Raw genomic sequence first — 18,853 nt, forward strand, 5'->3', positions numbered from 1 at the left:
ATTTTGTGGCAGCAAGTTCTAAAACCTAACCATTTTTCAGAACCTTACATTATGGAAAATAATCGTTATGACAATTGATCATTAGGGCATGTGCCCATTAGGACAAACCATTAGGGCAAGTGACTTTAGGACAAACGTTGTAGGGATTCAGAATGACACCCGAACTACTTGATGCGGAAGACCGGTCCGGACCGGAAACGGATCCAATTGTCACACGGCAGGGCCAATTAGATCCGTTCTGTAGAATCTAAGACCTACCTACCTATATACATACGCTTCGCTCACTTAATTTGCATTGCCATCGATTATTGGGTGTGCCACCACTTCGTCATTATTAAATTATTATCTAAGTATGGTCGTACGGCTACTTGTGTTGGTAGTACTTGTTTGATTCTATACGAAATCACATAGGTCCATTGTATTTGCATTGTATACTTTTTGCATGCAAAGGCTTAACACAGTATAGTTGATTCGAGGGTACATTGGACGACGACGCATTTACGAAGGCCTCGGTAATAGCCAAATTTAATTAACTGTGTAGGTACACATTTTAACGGGTAACTTCTGTTATGACGGTTTTCGCGTAAACCATTAACTAAACGAAATTTTCTCATTTTATAAATGTTGTTTTCAGTTACGTACACGTAGAATGAAACGAAACCGGTCCGGTTTCCTCTCAACCCATTGTATGTTTAAATTCTCTCATCATTCATATGGAAGCGTAATCTTTTCCAGGTAGTAAGATCAGACGGATTACCAACACATGAGTCTTGTTTACAAAAAGATTATGCGAAATATGAGCAATATATTACCGTTTTAAAAAGGGCCCATCAACTTAGTTCATTCCGGCACCGATAATTCACTTTGACTTAGCAAAATCGTAATCTTAAAGCGTTTATCACCTGATAAGCTGTCCCTCGGTAGGATTATCGGAAAGATTTGTTTACATCTATTTTTCAATTACCTACTAGAATGACACTGAAATTATCTTATCGTTTAGTTTTTAATAATATGCTCAATGCCGAACAGAATCTAGGCCGTCTTTGGCAGCCTAAATAAATAAAATCTACCAAATGGCAAGAGAGCCAAGGCAGTTTTCAGTGCTCATGGTTCTGAATATAAATAATAAACATATACTCATATACCGTGTTTATTTACTCCGTTATTTTCAAGCGTGCATTCCTTAGCTTAAATTAAGTTAATTTCTCAAAAACACCGGTATTCTAATAAACTCCATCAATCATTTTTTTTACCTGATAAGGCTTTTACAAGCGCGTACGCGTACACTTGTCAAAAAAGTTGACTACCTACTTAACTTTTTTTTTATGAGGGCCACAAAGATGGTTTTGCCTTGTAGCCCCGGGGCACAAGATGAATTTGCTTAAGGTGACGGTAGAGGTGGGTAAATTTTCAGATTCTGTCAATTTACCCCATTTCACACACAAGCGCACTTCACGCACACTACCTCACTTTACTGGGACAGGTCATTGACCCATCAAGTTTTTTTAAGATTGCGTTTTGAGTTTAGTGTTAACCACTGACCTCTTTTGAGGAACAGAAACTGTAAAAACGTTCCATTGAAAGAAGAAAGAGAAACAATACATTAAATCTTGCTCTCCTTGTCTGTTCATGTCACACGTGACGTATTTAAATTCTAATTTAATTCATTTGATTGTTAACTATTTTCTGCATATTATGGCTTTGTCGAGATACGCGTTTTGTAAAGTTAAACCGAATAAACCCAGATGTCATTAAGTCAGATGTAAAATGTTATTTACTACTCTATACGGTTATTCATAAGGCGAAAAATCAATTCAATTAAAAATTTAAATAAATAAAGTTTCGGCAGGGTGGAAATTTAATTAAGGCCGACAAAATAAAATTTAATAATATATGTCGGCTGATGTACCCCTAAGATCTTTACAGATTTACTTGTACGAGTATCCTATATTCGCTATTTATTTTGCTATTAAATTTATAAAATTAAAATAAATAATTAAATATTATACTGGCATTCCACCGCTATTATTTCAGTGCTGAACTGATTATCTTCGATCGTAGCCTTGATGATGTAGTTGTACTTACACTTACGGCGGTAGGAGCGGCAATGAACCCCGCGCAGCGTAGAACGAGAGGTGCGTTGGGATAAGTGCATATACATATAATTCTTCGTGCGTCTGTCTGTCTGTCCGTCCGTCTGTCACAGTCTATTTTCTCCGAAACTACTGGACCAATTCAGTTGAAATTTGGCACACATATGTAAATTTGGCACACAAATGTAAATTTGTGACCCAAAGATGGACGTGTAACGTAAATAAAATGTATTTTAGAGAATTTGAAATACGGTAGCCATTTTGGGGGGGGGGGTAAATGAAAAAATTAAAAAATATGTTTTTTAAACTATATAGTGTTACATATCAAATAAAAGAGCTCATTGTAAGAATCTCAAACATAACTTTTTTTATAATTTTAGGATTAATAGTTCAGCAGTTATTCATGAAAATAGGCAAAAAATGATCATTCTCCGCCCACTTTCTCCGAAACAACTGGATCTAAAATTTTGAAAAAAATACACAAAGTACTTCTTTACCTATATATGTCAGGAAAATCTATAAGAAATGTGCAGTCAAGCGTGAGACGGACTTAATATACGGAACCCTTAGAATGCGAGTCCGACTCGCACTTGTTTTTGTTTAGCTCTTATTAGGTTTAAGGAGTTTTATGAGTGAAAAAAGAAGTTTTTTGTTTTATGTGCCCGCGTTATTGCCGATCGATTGTGTTTTAAACGATAATTAGACAAAAAAACTTGTTTTTCACCCAACGAATATAGATCCCCATGACACATCTTCCAAGTCGCCTTTGGATAGGCTTAATTTTAAAAATAATTGAAATAATGTTCTATATCATTCATACTTGCAAAAAAAGACTAAAAATAATTTACGTGACCAATGCTTATTATTAGTAAATATCTTACAATTTAATATCTGATATATCACACGATACAAAAAAATGGCCGCAAAGTTAAAAGTTTATTTATTTACGTTACTAGTCCATCTTTGGATCACCAACTCTTTGTCATATGTGAAAAATGTGTACCAAATTTCAATTGAATTAGTCTATTAGGGGCAGACACACGAGTGATCTTAAAAGCGATTTTTTTCTTGAATGATTTGTATGTACTTACCCCAACGCACCTCACGTTCCACGCGGCGCAGCGTAATCAGTAAGTACCTAATAATTAGTGTCCGACCGAAACACAAATTTCTGTATATGTAAATATTGTTGTCCTACTTGCTCGCCAACTTTTGGTCTTTGTCACATAGTTTAGTTTCATAATACGAAGTACTATTTCGTATGTTTCGGCCAGGCCGAAAGATTCGGCCGTTTTTTGGCCGAAACCGAAACTACGGCCGAAACATGATTTTATGGCCGAAACCGAAACCGAAACCGAATCTTCGGTCGGACACTACGAATAATCACAATGGTCTTAAGTACCACAGACCCTACTGTCGCTTAAGTCCTTTATGCCAATCTCTGCCTATTAGAACTTATAAAAAAAAAAGAAACCGAGTAATTATATCCAACTACCGAACCTGCTTACAAATTTTCTCGAGATATTTGAGAAATGTGATATGCAAAGGAGAACATTCGAACAAACGAAAGTATTTTTGCCCAAGCTGAAACGGAGACCTTCGCCTACGCTCGGTCAGTGATGGTTTAGGTACAGTCAGCTGCAGGTCACCCCTGCATAGAAGATTGTATGCAGGGGTGGTACCTTTTCTCTGCAGCTGACTGTACACCTATAAAAAATTGTTGTACCTGCTGCAATTTTATACCGGTACCGTACTTTATATTTCAACAGGTATAGTACCTTCAAAACGAAGCGGTATTGATAAATAATAACGGTACCGTACCGCCTATAAATAATAATAATAATTCAGCCTATATACAGGGTGGTCCAAACCTTGACGTCCAAAAATTTTTTTTTAGATTCCTCACGTCGTGGGCTATCAGAATATACCCCATGTATGTTAGCCGATTTTTCGTAGTTATCGAGTTATGATTTTTTTTTACTTTTAACTTTTCATATGAAATTCCGGGGTTCCCATACAGAGTGGCTACAAAATAACTGCATTTCCGTTGCCAGGGAGGTTTTGGGATTATACTGAGCAACTTTTACAATGGGGCCAACCCCGAAACCGCGAAAAAAAATTACCCTTCCATAGAAAATGGACTAGCCAAAATGTATAAAAAGCCAATTTTTTTTTCGCGATTTCGGGGTTGGTCCCATAATAAAAGTTGCTCAGTATAATCCCAACACCTCCCTGGCAACGGAATGCAGTTATTTTTCAGCCACTCTGTATGGGAACCCCGGAATTTCATAGGAATAAGAATAAGAATAGAATAAGAATAAGAATTGTTTATTGCCACATACATGAACATAAAATAGAGTTAGAATTACTTACATAATAAAATAAAACAGTTGTTATCATATACAAAACAAAAGTGAGAAGATCTTTGTATTAGGCACAGGGTTCCAGTCTCAGCGTGTGCCGGGCCTAGGTGCCCGGCGCTGGTTTTCAGACCGGTCCCAGACTAAGGACGGTCGGAGAATATTACCTACATAGGAAAAGTTAAAAGCTTAAAAAATCATAACTTGAAAACTACGAAAAATCGGCTAACATACATATGGGGTACATTATGATAGCCCACGATTTTTGGACGTCACGGTTTGGACCACCCTGTATAGACAATAATCTCAACGCTAGCCCAATGCGGATTGGGGACTTCACACACAGCTTTGAATTTCTTCGCAAATGTATGCACTACGAGTATGCAGGTTTCCTCACGATGTTTCCTCCTTCACCGAAAAGCTAGTGGTAAATATCAAATGATATTTCGTACATAAGTTCCGAAAAACTCATTGGTACGAGCCAGGATACCAATGAGTTTTTCCTTACCGCTTATACCGTAAAGAAATAATGCAGTCTCTGCTTTGCACGATTATTGTGTGGACATAATTCTTATAATCACCGAAACATACATACCTCTACGCACAGAATGTCATTGAAATAAAACATTGTTTTTTATAGTAAATTAATATAACATTCGATTTATACACATAACAATAAGCAGGCCAGGCCGCAGCGATATTGGCCTGTAAGCTTCATCTCGGTCTCCAAATCCGCAAAACTCGCTGGTACTAAATGCTGGTCTTGCCGTTATTAATTATCTTGATTCTTGAAGATTATCAGAACAGCACGTTACGTAATCGCATACATAGACGGAACGAACGTCAACAAAGTAGGTGTAGACACTGCAAGTCTTTAGGTATTAAACGAATTACGCTTCGTATTAATAGATGAGTAATATTTAAATGAACATATAATATTCTCTAACATAAATACAAGATTACAATTAATTGACATCAAAAGTCATTGACGTACAGAAGTCATATACATTTTTATAATGACGCAAAATTGATACCAGCATAATGAAAATCAATCCCAATCAGTAAAAGGAGTCTTTAAACTTTTTTCATTTTAAGCGGGTTTTGAAGGAACAAGTTACTTAAATTCGATTGTAATCGTATTGTTTTAGGATAATTTACTGCTGTTTTCGACCGTTACGACCCGTAAATAACAACAACTCACATTTAAAATTTGACTGGAGCTCGACGTGATTATATTTATTTACCCTATTTTATGAAATACAATTTATCTACTGGTATACATTTTCGTATGCGTATATGATGAAATGTCTTTATTAATGTCAAAAACGAGCTATGACGATGTACACGTCTGCTTCGATGCAAGGCCAACGGCCATCTGACTCGAAGAAGAGTTTTGAGTGATGTCGTCAATGTATGGAAATTATACGAAAGTTTACATTTGGGATTGAATTTCTGTGTTGTATTTGTGAGTAAAAATATAAGTAGATAATAATCTGGTAGTTTAGTTATCTAGCCTTCAAAATCCCACAACAACTCAATTACTGTCAAAGACAAAACTGTAATGCGTCTTGCTCAAACGGAACTCCATATTTTGATTTTTGGACACTTTTAGTGTCGATTTGTAGAGAATTACAGGAAATAAAAAAAAATATGGCGTGAAGAGCCGGTACACGGCTTCTTCGTGAACAGATTTGCGTATAATTTAATGCAGTTATTAATCATTCATTGAACAAATTGATTGCACAAAGTGAGGTCTAAATCGAAAACGTCATATACCGTCCCCTTAAAGTTGACGTTCGGATGACAAGGTTATGTGTACTTATCTAGTTATACTAGCATCACCTGGCAAGCCGCAGGTTGAGTGCCGCTGCCTTAGGGCCTGTTTACATATTGATTAGTGTTTAGTACGAGTTCAAACATTTGCTGCTAAACGCATCGACGACCGATGTTCAAAATTACATTGATATGTATTTTGAATTGTTAGGTTGAGTTAAATATAAAGCCCGTTTTACAACAACGCTATATGCAGAATGTAATTATTTTGTATGAAAAGAAAAATCAAATTTATACATATGTTACTGCGTTTCCTACAATGTACTTAGCCATACCTCGAAGTTAACGGAATTCAATAAAAACTTCGTGTACATAGAAAACTTTCCTAACTTGGCAACAAAATATTCATGCTTACTACACATATAAAATGCTTTTGCCGGGTTGGAATACAAGGTCCTCGGCTTTGTAACCAAGATCCACACCCTGATGCTTACAATGCCGGCTGCTTAGAAATGAAATATATATCATATTTCCCTCTTTCCTTCTACTGTGTCGGTATGACAATCGGATAAAGGAATTCACTATTCTATCACAAAACCACAAACTCATTAGTTTGCTTAACCCCTTACCGCATGTTGTTCGATATATGGTCGTTATAAATTCTACTCTATTGACAGCTATTCGAGTCTAAATTTAAACACAAAATTAAATCAAATTCGTATCACGATACCTATATAATACTTCTAACATAAATAGGTAACTTAGTGATAACTGTACTTATTGGTTCTTATTTCTGACGTACTAATAATAGACCTTACTAATTGATCGAATTTATGACTCGTATAGTCATAATTGGTGGTACTAGTACCTAACGTAAGCAAAATACTTCCCATCTTCCCGTATAATATTTCGTCTTTATTCTGAGAAATTTTGAGAAACTAAATAAGTACATACTAACAGCCATATTCGAAGTAAGATACGTCAAATATAAGATATCGAAACGATATGGATCGGATATTTCAGTGTCAAGCAAGTATCAAAAGTGACGTCTCTAAACAAAAACGCAATAAACAATTATCATTATGATTATGATTATGACGTATGTTAAAGTTCGAATATGGCTGTAGGGTACTTTTATTGTTCCCGTTTCCGGTCAGCAAAAATCCTGTGTTACGTAATAGGTATTAAGGGTGACCCCAGATTCCCGATATTTGGCTGCTGAATTTGGCTATGCCCCATTTGAGAAATCCCATTCGGGACCGAATACTGTTCCTAATGTTGATAATACGTCACCATAACCTAACAAAATCGAAGCGATTTTTTTCAAGATATATATGTATAAGGATATAGGATATGTATTTCCCAAAGTTTGAAAGTAGCACCGGTAACGGAGAAGATGAGGAGTAGTAGGTTAGCATGGTATGTTATCACACGTGTAATACTAGGGCGCTCCACGGAGTTTCGTACATGGACCGGCGGGTTATTCATATGTCAATCGCACGCGTCATAGGCGGGATAGCAATATAATTATGCGCGTGCGATAGAGATAACAACAAGCGAGTTAATGTACCAAATTCCTCGTGCTAAGCGTCCTTTCTTTAGATAGTGTCCTGAGTCCGGAACCGTAAATGTGGCTATCCTATAAAATAAAAATCTGTACGGTAACCCTACTAGGGTAACTACTAGGGTTACCGTACAGATTTTTAACAACTGTTAAGTAGCGTACTTACCTCCAGGGTTGAGGTTCTTCGGTTGAGGCGTGACAGCCGTCGCCGCGCCGGAGGATCTCCGAGACCTGGAACGAGACCAATGCTGGATTACAATCATGATAACCAACCAATTTATGGTGGATAGTGATAGGTTGCGCACACTGCCTGTAAGGTACATAAAAGACGTTTAAGAATGTTTATTAAGTTATATGTATTGTAAAAATAACAGTTTCAATTTTCTGGAGTAAATTGGACACTGAAATAATAAATTTGATTTGTACGGATGTACGCATATTTGTGAGATATCGTCATCCAGTTTGATAAATTAAACGAAGCACATTTTTATCTACTTGGACCGGGTAGATTATCTAGACTTTATTTTGAAGGCAAACACTTTTTCAACAAAATGTCTAACATGAACAAACAAATGGCAGACATGAAAAATTTTCGGCATGAAGCCTGCTGGCCTTATAAGAAGATGAATTGATTTTGGTTATATCATATTTTGTACCTGATCATAAAAAAACCTTTATAGTTACTAAAAATTTAATATAAACTTACTGAAGGAATGAAATCTTTTCAAAGGGTTTAATTATTTTCTCGTTTGCGTACCGGCGCAGAAATTATGCTGAAATAGAATGTCCTAAAAATAGGTGTAATTTTCGAATCCTTCCTACGAAACAGGCTAGGCTTTGTTCAGGCCTGATCATACGAGCAAAATCGTATTACATATAGCTTATAAATATAATCTCCTCGCGTATGATATTACATAAATCTGATAGGAAACGTGCAGTTTTTTTGATAGTTAATAAATAAATTGCATTGATCATTATATAGGTACCTACTTAGTTATTATCGTATTAATATAACTTTAAACGTTTTAACGTTAAATAATTTGCATAATATTGACATTTGTGATATCTTATATGATTGTTTATTGTCCTTAATTGTTATTATTTTGAACCAGTTATATTTTTAATTTAGTGTTGTTTATTTTGTATTTTTAACAAGCTTTTATTAGGTCGACCTGTATGTAACTAACTATGTAATGGAATCTTGCAAGTTAAATTTGATCCAATTCCCGGTTTCCGATTGAGCTGAAATTTTGCATACACATGTAAGTCGGGTGACAATGCAATATTATGGTACCATCGAGCTGATCTGATGATGGAGACAGGAGGTGGCCATAGGAACTCTGTGATGAAATAACGCAACCTAATTGTGTTAGGGGTTTTTAGAATTGGAGAATTGAATTAAGAAAAGTACAGTCAGCGATAAAAGCTTGTACCAAAAATGAATTTTTGCCAAAAACTTATTATTCTGGAAATGTGTCTGTAATTTAGTGTTAGTTGATTATTTTGTGTTGTTATTTTTATTTTATTGTAATTTTTGACATGTGTTGTTTTAACATTAAAGATTTTGAAATTGAAATTGAAAGCTTGGCTTGGCTTTTAAAGCATACCAGTTTTTGTATTATAATCATATACCAGGTTTTGTTATTTGTATTTAAGAAACTACTAAGTATATAAACTATGTACAAATATAAAAATGTGTAAACGATAAGGGCACACCTTTGTCTAAATTGTTTTACTGCGGAGGTTGCTTGGTACTCTCTCCAAGCTTTACTTAATAAGATCATCTTTACTTATCAAGATCAAATAAAACTAAACAACAAAGACATTTTATAAAGTGGTTATTTCTAGTAAAAGCTTTGAGGAGATAACATTTCATTTCTTATTACGAGAGCGTTTGATGTTTGTAAGATTTTGTTAGAATAAATAGATTGCGTGAGTGGTTACGGGAAAGAGGCAGGTGGCGGTGGTTTCAAAGGCAAGAATAAATAATACCTACATGATAAAGAAGGAACATACTATGAGGCCAATTTGAACTTATATTCTGACATCAAAATGATATCTAAATGATGTCAGTCGCCCGTACGTCTCGCTCGCGCCACACGTACCACGTGTACGAGCACGCGCGACATAGGAGATATCATTTTGATGTCATAATGTAAGTTGGAATTGGCCTCTATGAATATGTAATCCGCTACAATTTCGTCTGCCGCCTACGGCTCTCAAGGCACTCGTTTTTGAATGATTGGCTGTAGATACTGTGCACTTTAGAAGCCTCTAAGGCTGCCCTTGGTTGCCTATTAGACTAATACTTGTAACATGCTTATAAGGGCTTAGGTCCGTCGGGTATAGATAATTAGGATAATGAGAGCCAAGTTCAATATTAAGAATATAAGTGTCGTTGTTGACTCGCCGACAAAAGAATTGAGATCTATATGGGTGCCAAGTTCTGTGCTGTGTATAGAAAATCCTGAAATTATAAAGGATTTGTCTTGGCTCGTTTTTACGTATAGGCATATAGGTAATAAATATAAATCTATGTTACTTTTTCAAAAATTTGGTTTGTTTTTAAAAACTAGCCAAGACAAATCCTTTATAATTTCAGGATTTTCTATATACAGCACAGAACTTGGCACCCATATAGATCTCAATTCATTCGTCGGCGAGTCAACAACGACACATATATTCTTAATATTGAACTTGGCTCTCATTTCACATTTATGTTTTTGTTGGGATATCATTACTTTTTGTACAGAAATTACTATAGTACCTATTCATCATGAAAGCAGTTTGCCTAAGCTGAAAACAAGACCATCGCTAACGCGCGGTTAATTGTCAAAAAGTTACAGTTTTCAGATTTTTTCTTTTGTATACTCCTTATAGTCTACCTTCATGCCAAATATCAAGTTTGTAAGTGATCTAGAAGTGGGTTAGGTTTTTGGTCTATAAGAATTAATATTTTTTTTTCCATCGAAATATCAATAATTTCCAGTTTTCAGATTTTTCCCTCTATATGCACCTAATAGTCTACCTTGATGCCAAATTTCAAGTTTCTAGGTCATATGGAAGTGGGTTAGATTTTTGATCTATATGTCAGTCAGTCAGAAAAATGCCGGTTTTTAAACGTTAATTTATCAATAACTGTTTGAGCTATGTTTATGAAATTTTGTATTTTGTTCAAGCTTACTTGAATACATGTGCCAAATTTCATGTGTGTAGGTCAAGTAGGTTTCAAGTTGTGAAGGGGTCAAAAGTAGCTTGAAATGGTTCTTGTAATATTACACACGGTTGCTGCGTCGACAGTTCCTTTTTCTTTGAACTTGGTTGGACACGCTACCGCGTGTCTAGATAATATGGTAGCTTGGTGTTTGCAACGCTCATTTTCCTCGTCGGTGACAGTCGAACAAAATAGGAGTACCTACAGAGTACATTAGTTCTTTTTCAGAAATAAATATGTTATACTCCACGCCAAATAATGACCAGCGACAATTTCTATAAATACCTATAAATTGTGCGGTTTCATTCCTCTATAGTATACCAATTCTCAATAGATTCAATTTGTTGCTTTCTTTATTATAATTTATGTCACTCATGCAAATATTATTGAGTATTATGTGCCCTTGCAAATCGAAATGAAGTGATTTATCGATCAATAAGCTCGCTACCAGTTATATGAAATACCGTCCCCTAAGAACCGATATGGAGGAAAAGTGCCGGGCATCGGGCATTAGTAGGTACACAAGATATTCCGTCTAGACAATTGCTTCATCCAATTGCTACTGTCGTTATAAAAGGTATTTTCTAAACAAAACTCGTAAAAGAACAAGTATACCTTAATAGCTTGCGATGAAAACAAAAAAAAAACTTTCTAACACGACAGCTACAAGTCATTAAACTGAACATCTTAATTATAGTCTCCTAAGTATAGCTAAAGCGAAAAAGTGTTCTTTTGCAGTCTCTCAGCTAGTAAATTTGTTGGAAACATGAACTTAGGTCCTTTTAGAATGGAAACTGACAATGCAGATGTGTTCAGCTCTTTAGCGTGTATCGTCCTTAAAGTTTGATACATTTTACAAGAGCTGATAGCTACAATTTCTTATAAAGTTATCTTATTTTACAAAAACTCTCTATTTTTCCCCGAGCTTGAGTCCATTATGGAACATATTTAGCGGCTATTTCACGATGTAACGAAAAAACCTTGGTAACATTTTGAATTTTAATGTAGGAAGCATTATCGCATACCTACCTTAAGACAAGTACCTACTGACAAAATAATGATGAGAAATTTGTTTTTTATCGAATCCGAAGTGATTTGTTATCGATAACTCAATATCTTATACAAAACAGGTTAATCGCGTGGCTGACGATGAGAAAATCCAAGCGCAGGAATTTGAAATTGCCCCTCTGCCCCTATATCCACGCTGCGGTGACGGCGGGCCGACTGCGGTTGGTTAATTTTGACGGTAGGTAAATACAAAATGATATAAAAACTACCTTATTTGGAATACAAAGTTAACAGCTGCACAGAATGCACGTCGTTCAAGTCGTTTGCATCGTAAACTCGATGTTCACGGACGGCGTTCAGTTCTAAGAATAGCAACTAACGAACGTATATAAACATTATGATATCACAACACAAATGGTAGATATGAATCAGTATGTTCATATTAGAAATTGGAACTTTTTTGTATAAGTACTTTTACTATTTCTGTACTTTTAGTCTGAGCACAAACATTAATCTCTTCTAAAAAAGACGAACGTTTTATCTGCGGCTATTAACGCTAATAAGCTTGCTCCACATTTCCCCTCATACAAAACACAGCCCCATTTAAGTAAAGTATTAGGTACTCGCAGTGACTGCACCATTTTAGATTTTTTCATCCGTATAACTTGTGACTTATGAATCTTATGATTATGATCAAACCTGTGATAACTCGGGGCACATTCTAGGGATTTGATATCGATAAAAAAGATATCGATATATAATAATACATGTGCTCATTGAAAATTCTCGATTACTATATAATGTAATGTTTAAGAAATAATAAACAACGCTATAAAATGATTAAAATAAAACATTTAGTGCCAATGTGGAAATAGTGACCTGGTTTAAAAACAAAATGAATTCTTCGAAAAAACACCTTTTTAGAATTCAAGAAGCAGTATATAAAGCAATTTAGTATAAATATATTTATTTTGTAGAACATTTAGATGTTGACACTGTTGACAGTAACATCGATATACTAAATATTAGTTGTCGATCAAATATGATGCTCCGTCACTTTAATATAAGTGCCCCGAGTTATCCCAGGTTTGATTATGATTATATTATTAGAATGTTTATCCCGAGAAAAAATGTATTAGCGCTGCATCCAAGAGTAGCCGGGATACGATTGTAAGTCATTCTATTGACATTTCAATTTCCCGCAAGCACGCCGTTCGCTTGTCGTCGACTGTTAGGTATCTTATATTTACGTACATGTATATATCTTGTCTTGAATAATTACGCATAATATCTGAACATACAGTGTGTAAGTCAAATACGGGCAATAAATTAAACCAGATATAGAATTTACCCGTCTTATCATTAATTAAGATGTTTTTTTAAGTTACACTTAATTATGCCCCGTGATTAATTTTTTCCACATGTACCGAGCAGCAATGTACTGTAAACATTAAGAAACAAGATGATAATGACATTACGAGATACGAGCTTTTCATAGTAACTGCCAACAAGCGTTGACAGTTACTTTAAAAAGCTCGTATCCCGTAACGTGTGTGGTGTATTACATTGCGGGCCGAATTATTTTGTATGGTTATAATTTTCAATGCATTTCTAAGTAAAATCTATCTCAATATACTTTTTAGGTCCTATGCTAACCACCGTTTAAATATTCGCCCGTATTGGATTTACACACTGTATATCAAGGGAGATAAAAATATATGTTTTGCAAATCGTCTATTATATTTTATACCAAGTATTTTCTGAATAAAAAAATGCTGTTTTATTCATCATGCTTTATTTATTTTTTCAAATATGCGTGCTTAATAAAATTTCCTATGATCATAATATCAGCAGAGAGGCGTCCATTAATAGAAAATCTGACTAAGTATGTACTCAATGTATTGTGTAGGAGTTGATAAAAAACGGAATAAATGAACTGTGAAATTATATTCAGTCTAGAATTAGCAAGGCATGGCAGATAATCAAGAAGCGACTCGAGCAAAAGGCCGGGGTCAACCAACAGATGTGCTTATGTCTATTTTAAACGAGTCGCACAACACTATAAACTTATTTTTAGCTCGTATACAGTCTAGGGACATTCATTTATTTACTGCGTATTTTTATCGCTTCGGACTGTTATTTTTAATTAAAATTCTTAAAAACTTAAGTTTATGAGACTAAAATTGTTATAAAAATGAAAGAGCCGAGGCGGTGGGATGACTAAAATGATTCTCATAGTACCTAGTAGTAGTAGTAAACACTTTATTGCACAAAACAAGTACCTATTTAACACAGAGAGGATGATAATACAGTAAATGTGTACAAAGGCGAACTTATCCCGTTAAGGGATCTCTTCCAGCTAACCTTTAAGTAACTGAGAGATACATATGAAATGGTAGTCAAACTAAGTATAGTTTGTGGCTGATGGGACTATTTTAGGGACACACGTACGTATACATATATGTAGATTAGTACACATTCTATAAAAGGTTGTGGATTTGTCCGTTATAATACCCATGTAGAACCTTCCGTGCCTGAAGCTTCAAACATATGTATTTATATTATCCTAAAACTTATTTTTACTTTCACACAATACAATAATGATGTTTATAGGTACAGTGAATGATTTTAATTTTGGGCTCATTTGTACCTTATCACAGTGACAATAGTATGAGGTCTCTAGGGACTTTCATATTGATTGTCACTGTGGCAAGGTACGAAATGGGTCACAAATTAAGATCTTCGACCGTAGATATTATTTTAATATGTCAGAATATTGGAAATTTCAAGTTAAATACCTATCAATAAGTATGTATAGTTAGTTACACTAAGTTTGAAAAGAAAATTCCTAATTATTTTTCCGGACAACACCTCAATCCCCAACATGTTTATTAATTTTCGAACTTGTTGTTCGAGTTATATCAATAGCCTTTTGGTTCAAACGATATCTATCATTTTTACAGTCTAGGAGAAAAAAAATCTAACAAAAATCTATTTGGGACAGTCATATCAAGTTCGACATACGATGCTAACGAGATCGTTAAACTTCGACTCACGATAGAGAATAAAGCGATTTTGCTGACACTATCTTTTCAATTCACCCTTTGTCAAAAGCAATTAGGTAGGTAGTAGGTAGGTACTTGTATTAGGTAAGGAAAGATCTTATTTTGCATGTACATAATTTATTTATATTGTCAGTAGTTTTAGTTTCGAACCCTTAATTATTCTAATATTATATTGTATCATGTTGATAGAGTTCGCTTGATGGGAAATCGAGTAAAAATGCAAAAAATTCGGCTGTGGTAAAAACATTGAGGTGTATACAAGCGACGACATCTCGAACAAAATGTTTCCGCACCTCAGAAAAGTGCATGCGTGCATGCGAAGCCGAAAATTGTTAATAAAGACGCCACGAGTATTTTTTGACTCAGTTAAACAACGTTGCATACTTTTTCTACGACCAAACATTTACTTTGAAAACGAAATAATAGAAAATCAACAGTTATTCCATTGCTTACCGGTGAAATGTTATTCCATCCCTTTTATTATATTTTCTTGTGCTATTGTTGCAACTTTTTAACACGCACGAAGGCATATTTTAATTTTTAATTTTTTTTTAATTTTCTGTAGGTACACGTGTGGCATCTCGTCAGTGGTCGGTGACGTACTAAAAGCAAAGAAGTGCATGCACTTCTCTGAGGTGCGGAAACATTTTGTTCGAGATGTCGTCTCTTGTATATACCTCAATGGGTAAAAAATGTGGACATGACATGAACAAATTGTATTTGTATAGTAAATCCGTAACTTACCGTAAATTTAAAATCAGTTTCAGCAAGGGTATATCTACAATATCATTAAATTATTATTTCTTCATACTAGGTAGGTATATCGCGTTTTCATATTCAGTAGGTAGGTCGCATTTTGATATATTTACGCTGCAAAGACTCCTTTCTCAATTTATTAAATTAATACACAGCCAACGTAGGTACGTTTACGTTAATTTGCTCAGGCTTAAATACCCATATAAATAAATGTCTTTCGGTCAGGCGAAGCCCACACCACACGGCGAAGTTAGCCTCAGAGGTCTCAATAAGGCTTACCTTTGTCTGCCCATTTACTAGGAGCTAATAACCAGGCATTGCCGAAAATAGTAGGGTTATAGCTAGGGAATGTACCATACGGGTTTATTTAGTTTTTGGTTACGATTTGAAAAACGCGAGATAATAAAGTACAGTAGAGTCCGGTTATAACGACGCCCAAGGGACCGCTGATATTACGTCGTACTAACCGGACGTCGCACTAAACGAACTGCCAATTTTAATATATTTTTTTAATCAAAATAATGACGTCATTTTGTATTTATTAATACTTATGCGAGAATCAACGAAAAAAGAAACATTTTATTAAAATATTCATTTACGTTAGTGTTACAACACTTTGTCTTAAATGCAGAGACTTGTGTGTTTAGAAGAAGCCACTTTTGTAGGCTCGCGTACTCACTCATCATCCGCAAATTACTGAAATTACTCGAATCCCGTAAAATAAAAAGTCGTAATTTTTAGGGATCTAATCAAGGTGACAATCGTACATCAACAATCAAAAAATAAATAAGTTTTTTTGTCAAACATTTCAATGTTGACTCAAGCTTTTATCACGGACTGTTTACTTTTGTTTCAACAAGCAACCTATACTCAATTGAGACAATTCTTACAAACCCAAACTCAATTAGGATGAGTTGTTTTATCAAACAGTTCCTATGGCCACCTCCAGCTCGAAGGTACCAAAATATTGCATTGTCACCCAACGTACATAATTATGTATGTGAAGTTTAAGCTCAATTGAATAATGCGAATTGGGTTTTATTTAGTTTGCAAGATTACGAAAAGTCAGTTTTTCATCTTGCTGCGTATAGGCAAAGGGGCGAGGGGAGTTGGGTGCGCGGGACGGAGTAAGCTTCTTACCAACAATTTATTTGTAAAAATTACGTTGCTCGTCGTTGTAACCGGACTTGACGGACGAATTTTGTGTCAATTTCCGTCGTTAAAAGCGGTCGGTCGTTATAAGCGGAGTCGTAATAAACGGTTGTACTTTTATAGTAACTCATACTAAAACCAAACAAGTGCTTATACTTACGTCGCTATAAGCGGTTGGTTGTTATATGCGAAGTCGTACTAATCGGACTCTACTGTATTTAGGTATTACAGTAAGTAAGTACATACATAAGAAATAACACCTTTTAAAAAAACTGCGTTCAATAATTTATATGACTATCATGGCTTGACAAATACCACAGTGTAAGAAATTTTTGCGTGCTTAGTTGTCGAATTCTCTTGAAGACTGCTATAACAAGCATTACCATTCATTTGTGATTTTTAAGAAAGTTGTATTAAAACTCGACCTTAAGGAAAACCGACTTCGAGACCTACCTAGATACAATAGCTAATATTTTCTTCAATATAACAATTTGGTATTATAATAATGAAGGGATCAAATCTAATAAAATGAGTAGGTAAATGATAAAACATTAAAATTTTATGAAGAGGAAACTGTTTAGTTACTAAAGATTTCAATGATATTTAATAACAATTTGTGTTAGATACTTATTTAATAATTTAGACTTTAAGCAACGGATGCTACTTATAGAGTTTCGATATATTTTCGTGTAATAATTTCCATGTTACAGGGTGTGTTTTCCACAATTGCTAATTAAATCCACCAGGATTTAATCCACAGGTAAAAAAATCGAAATCACTTCCCCTCCACCCTCTTCATACGAGTATCTGCTTTGAGATTGAACATACTTACGCAACAGAACTACAACAAAATACGAAACACATAGTAAGCACTTTTAAAATAAATGTTATTTAAATTAAGATGCGTCACATCCACGGCTTGCGATGACCATTTAATGTAAATATTGTTTATTATACAAAACACAAGTCAACCAAACAAAAACCAACACAGGCGAACATAATAACAGTAATATTGTACTCAGTTGACAAAGATTTCAAAGAACCCTTTCTTTACCCCGAGTTAATTTCACTTTGTATGCCTAAATTCCAACGACTTACGCGACAATCGACAAGAGAAATTCTGGTTCAAATCTTAGCAATTTTTGCGTTTTATACGTAAAAGGTACATGGTTTCATAAAATGTCAGGGTAAATTTTCTGGCGTCATATATTTAAAGAACTTTCACTTCAGCTAGAGTAAAGTCTTAACATGATACTAAAATCATTGTTTTAAGGATTTCATAATACAGGTTGATTATCTATTGCGTCGCCAACATTTTCAATACCAATACGCATTTTATATTTTAAGTATCATGTTTAATTTCTACCATACCTTTGCAGAAATGTTGTTTTTGAAATTTTGCTTATTAGTAAATTTCTTCATATTTTTATATTCCTGTTTTTATTGTAGGTAGGTGTGTACATAAATTAAATAGAATATTGCAATTTGCGAGTGTGTAAATAGTAAAGTGTGACTTTCCGAATAACTCACCAATATTTGTTTAATTAATTAAGTACCTACTTAAATATAGTTCACCTTCATTCAATTTTGCAACTCCAACAGTTCTTCCCTAATGTATTTTATACTGGTCTCTGGAGCTAACTTTTGATGCTATGTCTAACTTTGAATGGAGTTTTAAAACTTTAGCAGTTTCAAAATGGGTCAAAAGAGCCATTAAGAAAAGCAAATTAGGCTGCCAATAAGTAATTAGGTAGGTATGCGTTGTACAAAGCTTTAAATATCTTGAAAGAGAATTAAACGAAAAGTTGTGAGTAACTAATAGTAGTTGTCACTAACTATTAAAAATTTTCACTTGCCTCAGTATAATT

At 34.7% G+C, this 18,853-nt stretch overlaps 1 protein-coding gene across 11 annotated transcripts in view; it reads right to left on the bottom strand.

Moving 5' to 3' along the window:
• LOC134650185 (3',5'-cyclic-AMP phosphodiesterase) overlaps positions 1–18,853 on the bottom strand; it is a 577,846-nt gene that overhangs the window by 58,427 nt on the left and 500,566 nt on the right. For all 11 annotated transcript variants that reach the window (XM_063505091.1, XM_063505093.1, XM_063505094.1 and 8 more), the window contains one exon: positions 7,957–8,021. In XM_063505091.1, the coding sequence (XP_063361161.1) occupies positions 7,957–8,021 (65 nt within the window). The remainder of the gene's footprint in view (positions 1–7,956; positions 8,022–18,853) is intronic.

Source organism: Cydia amplana, chromosome 8, assembly GCF_948474715.1.
Source record: "Cydia amplana chromosome 8, ilCydAmpl1.1, whole genome shotgun sequence".
NCBI lineage: Eukaryota > Metazoa > Arthropoda > Insecta > Lepidoptera > Tortricidae > Cydia > Cydia amplana.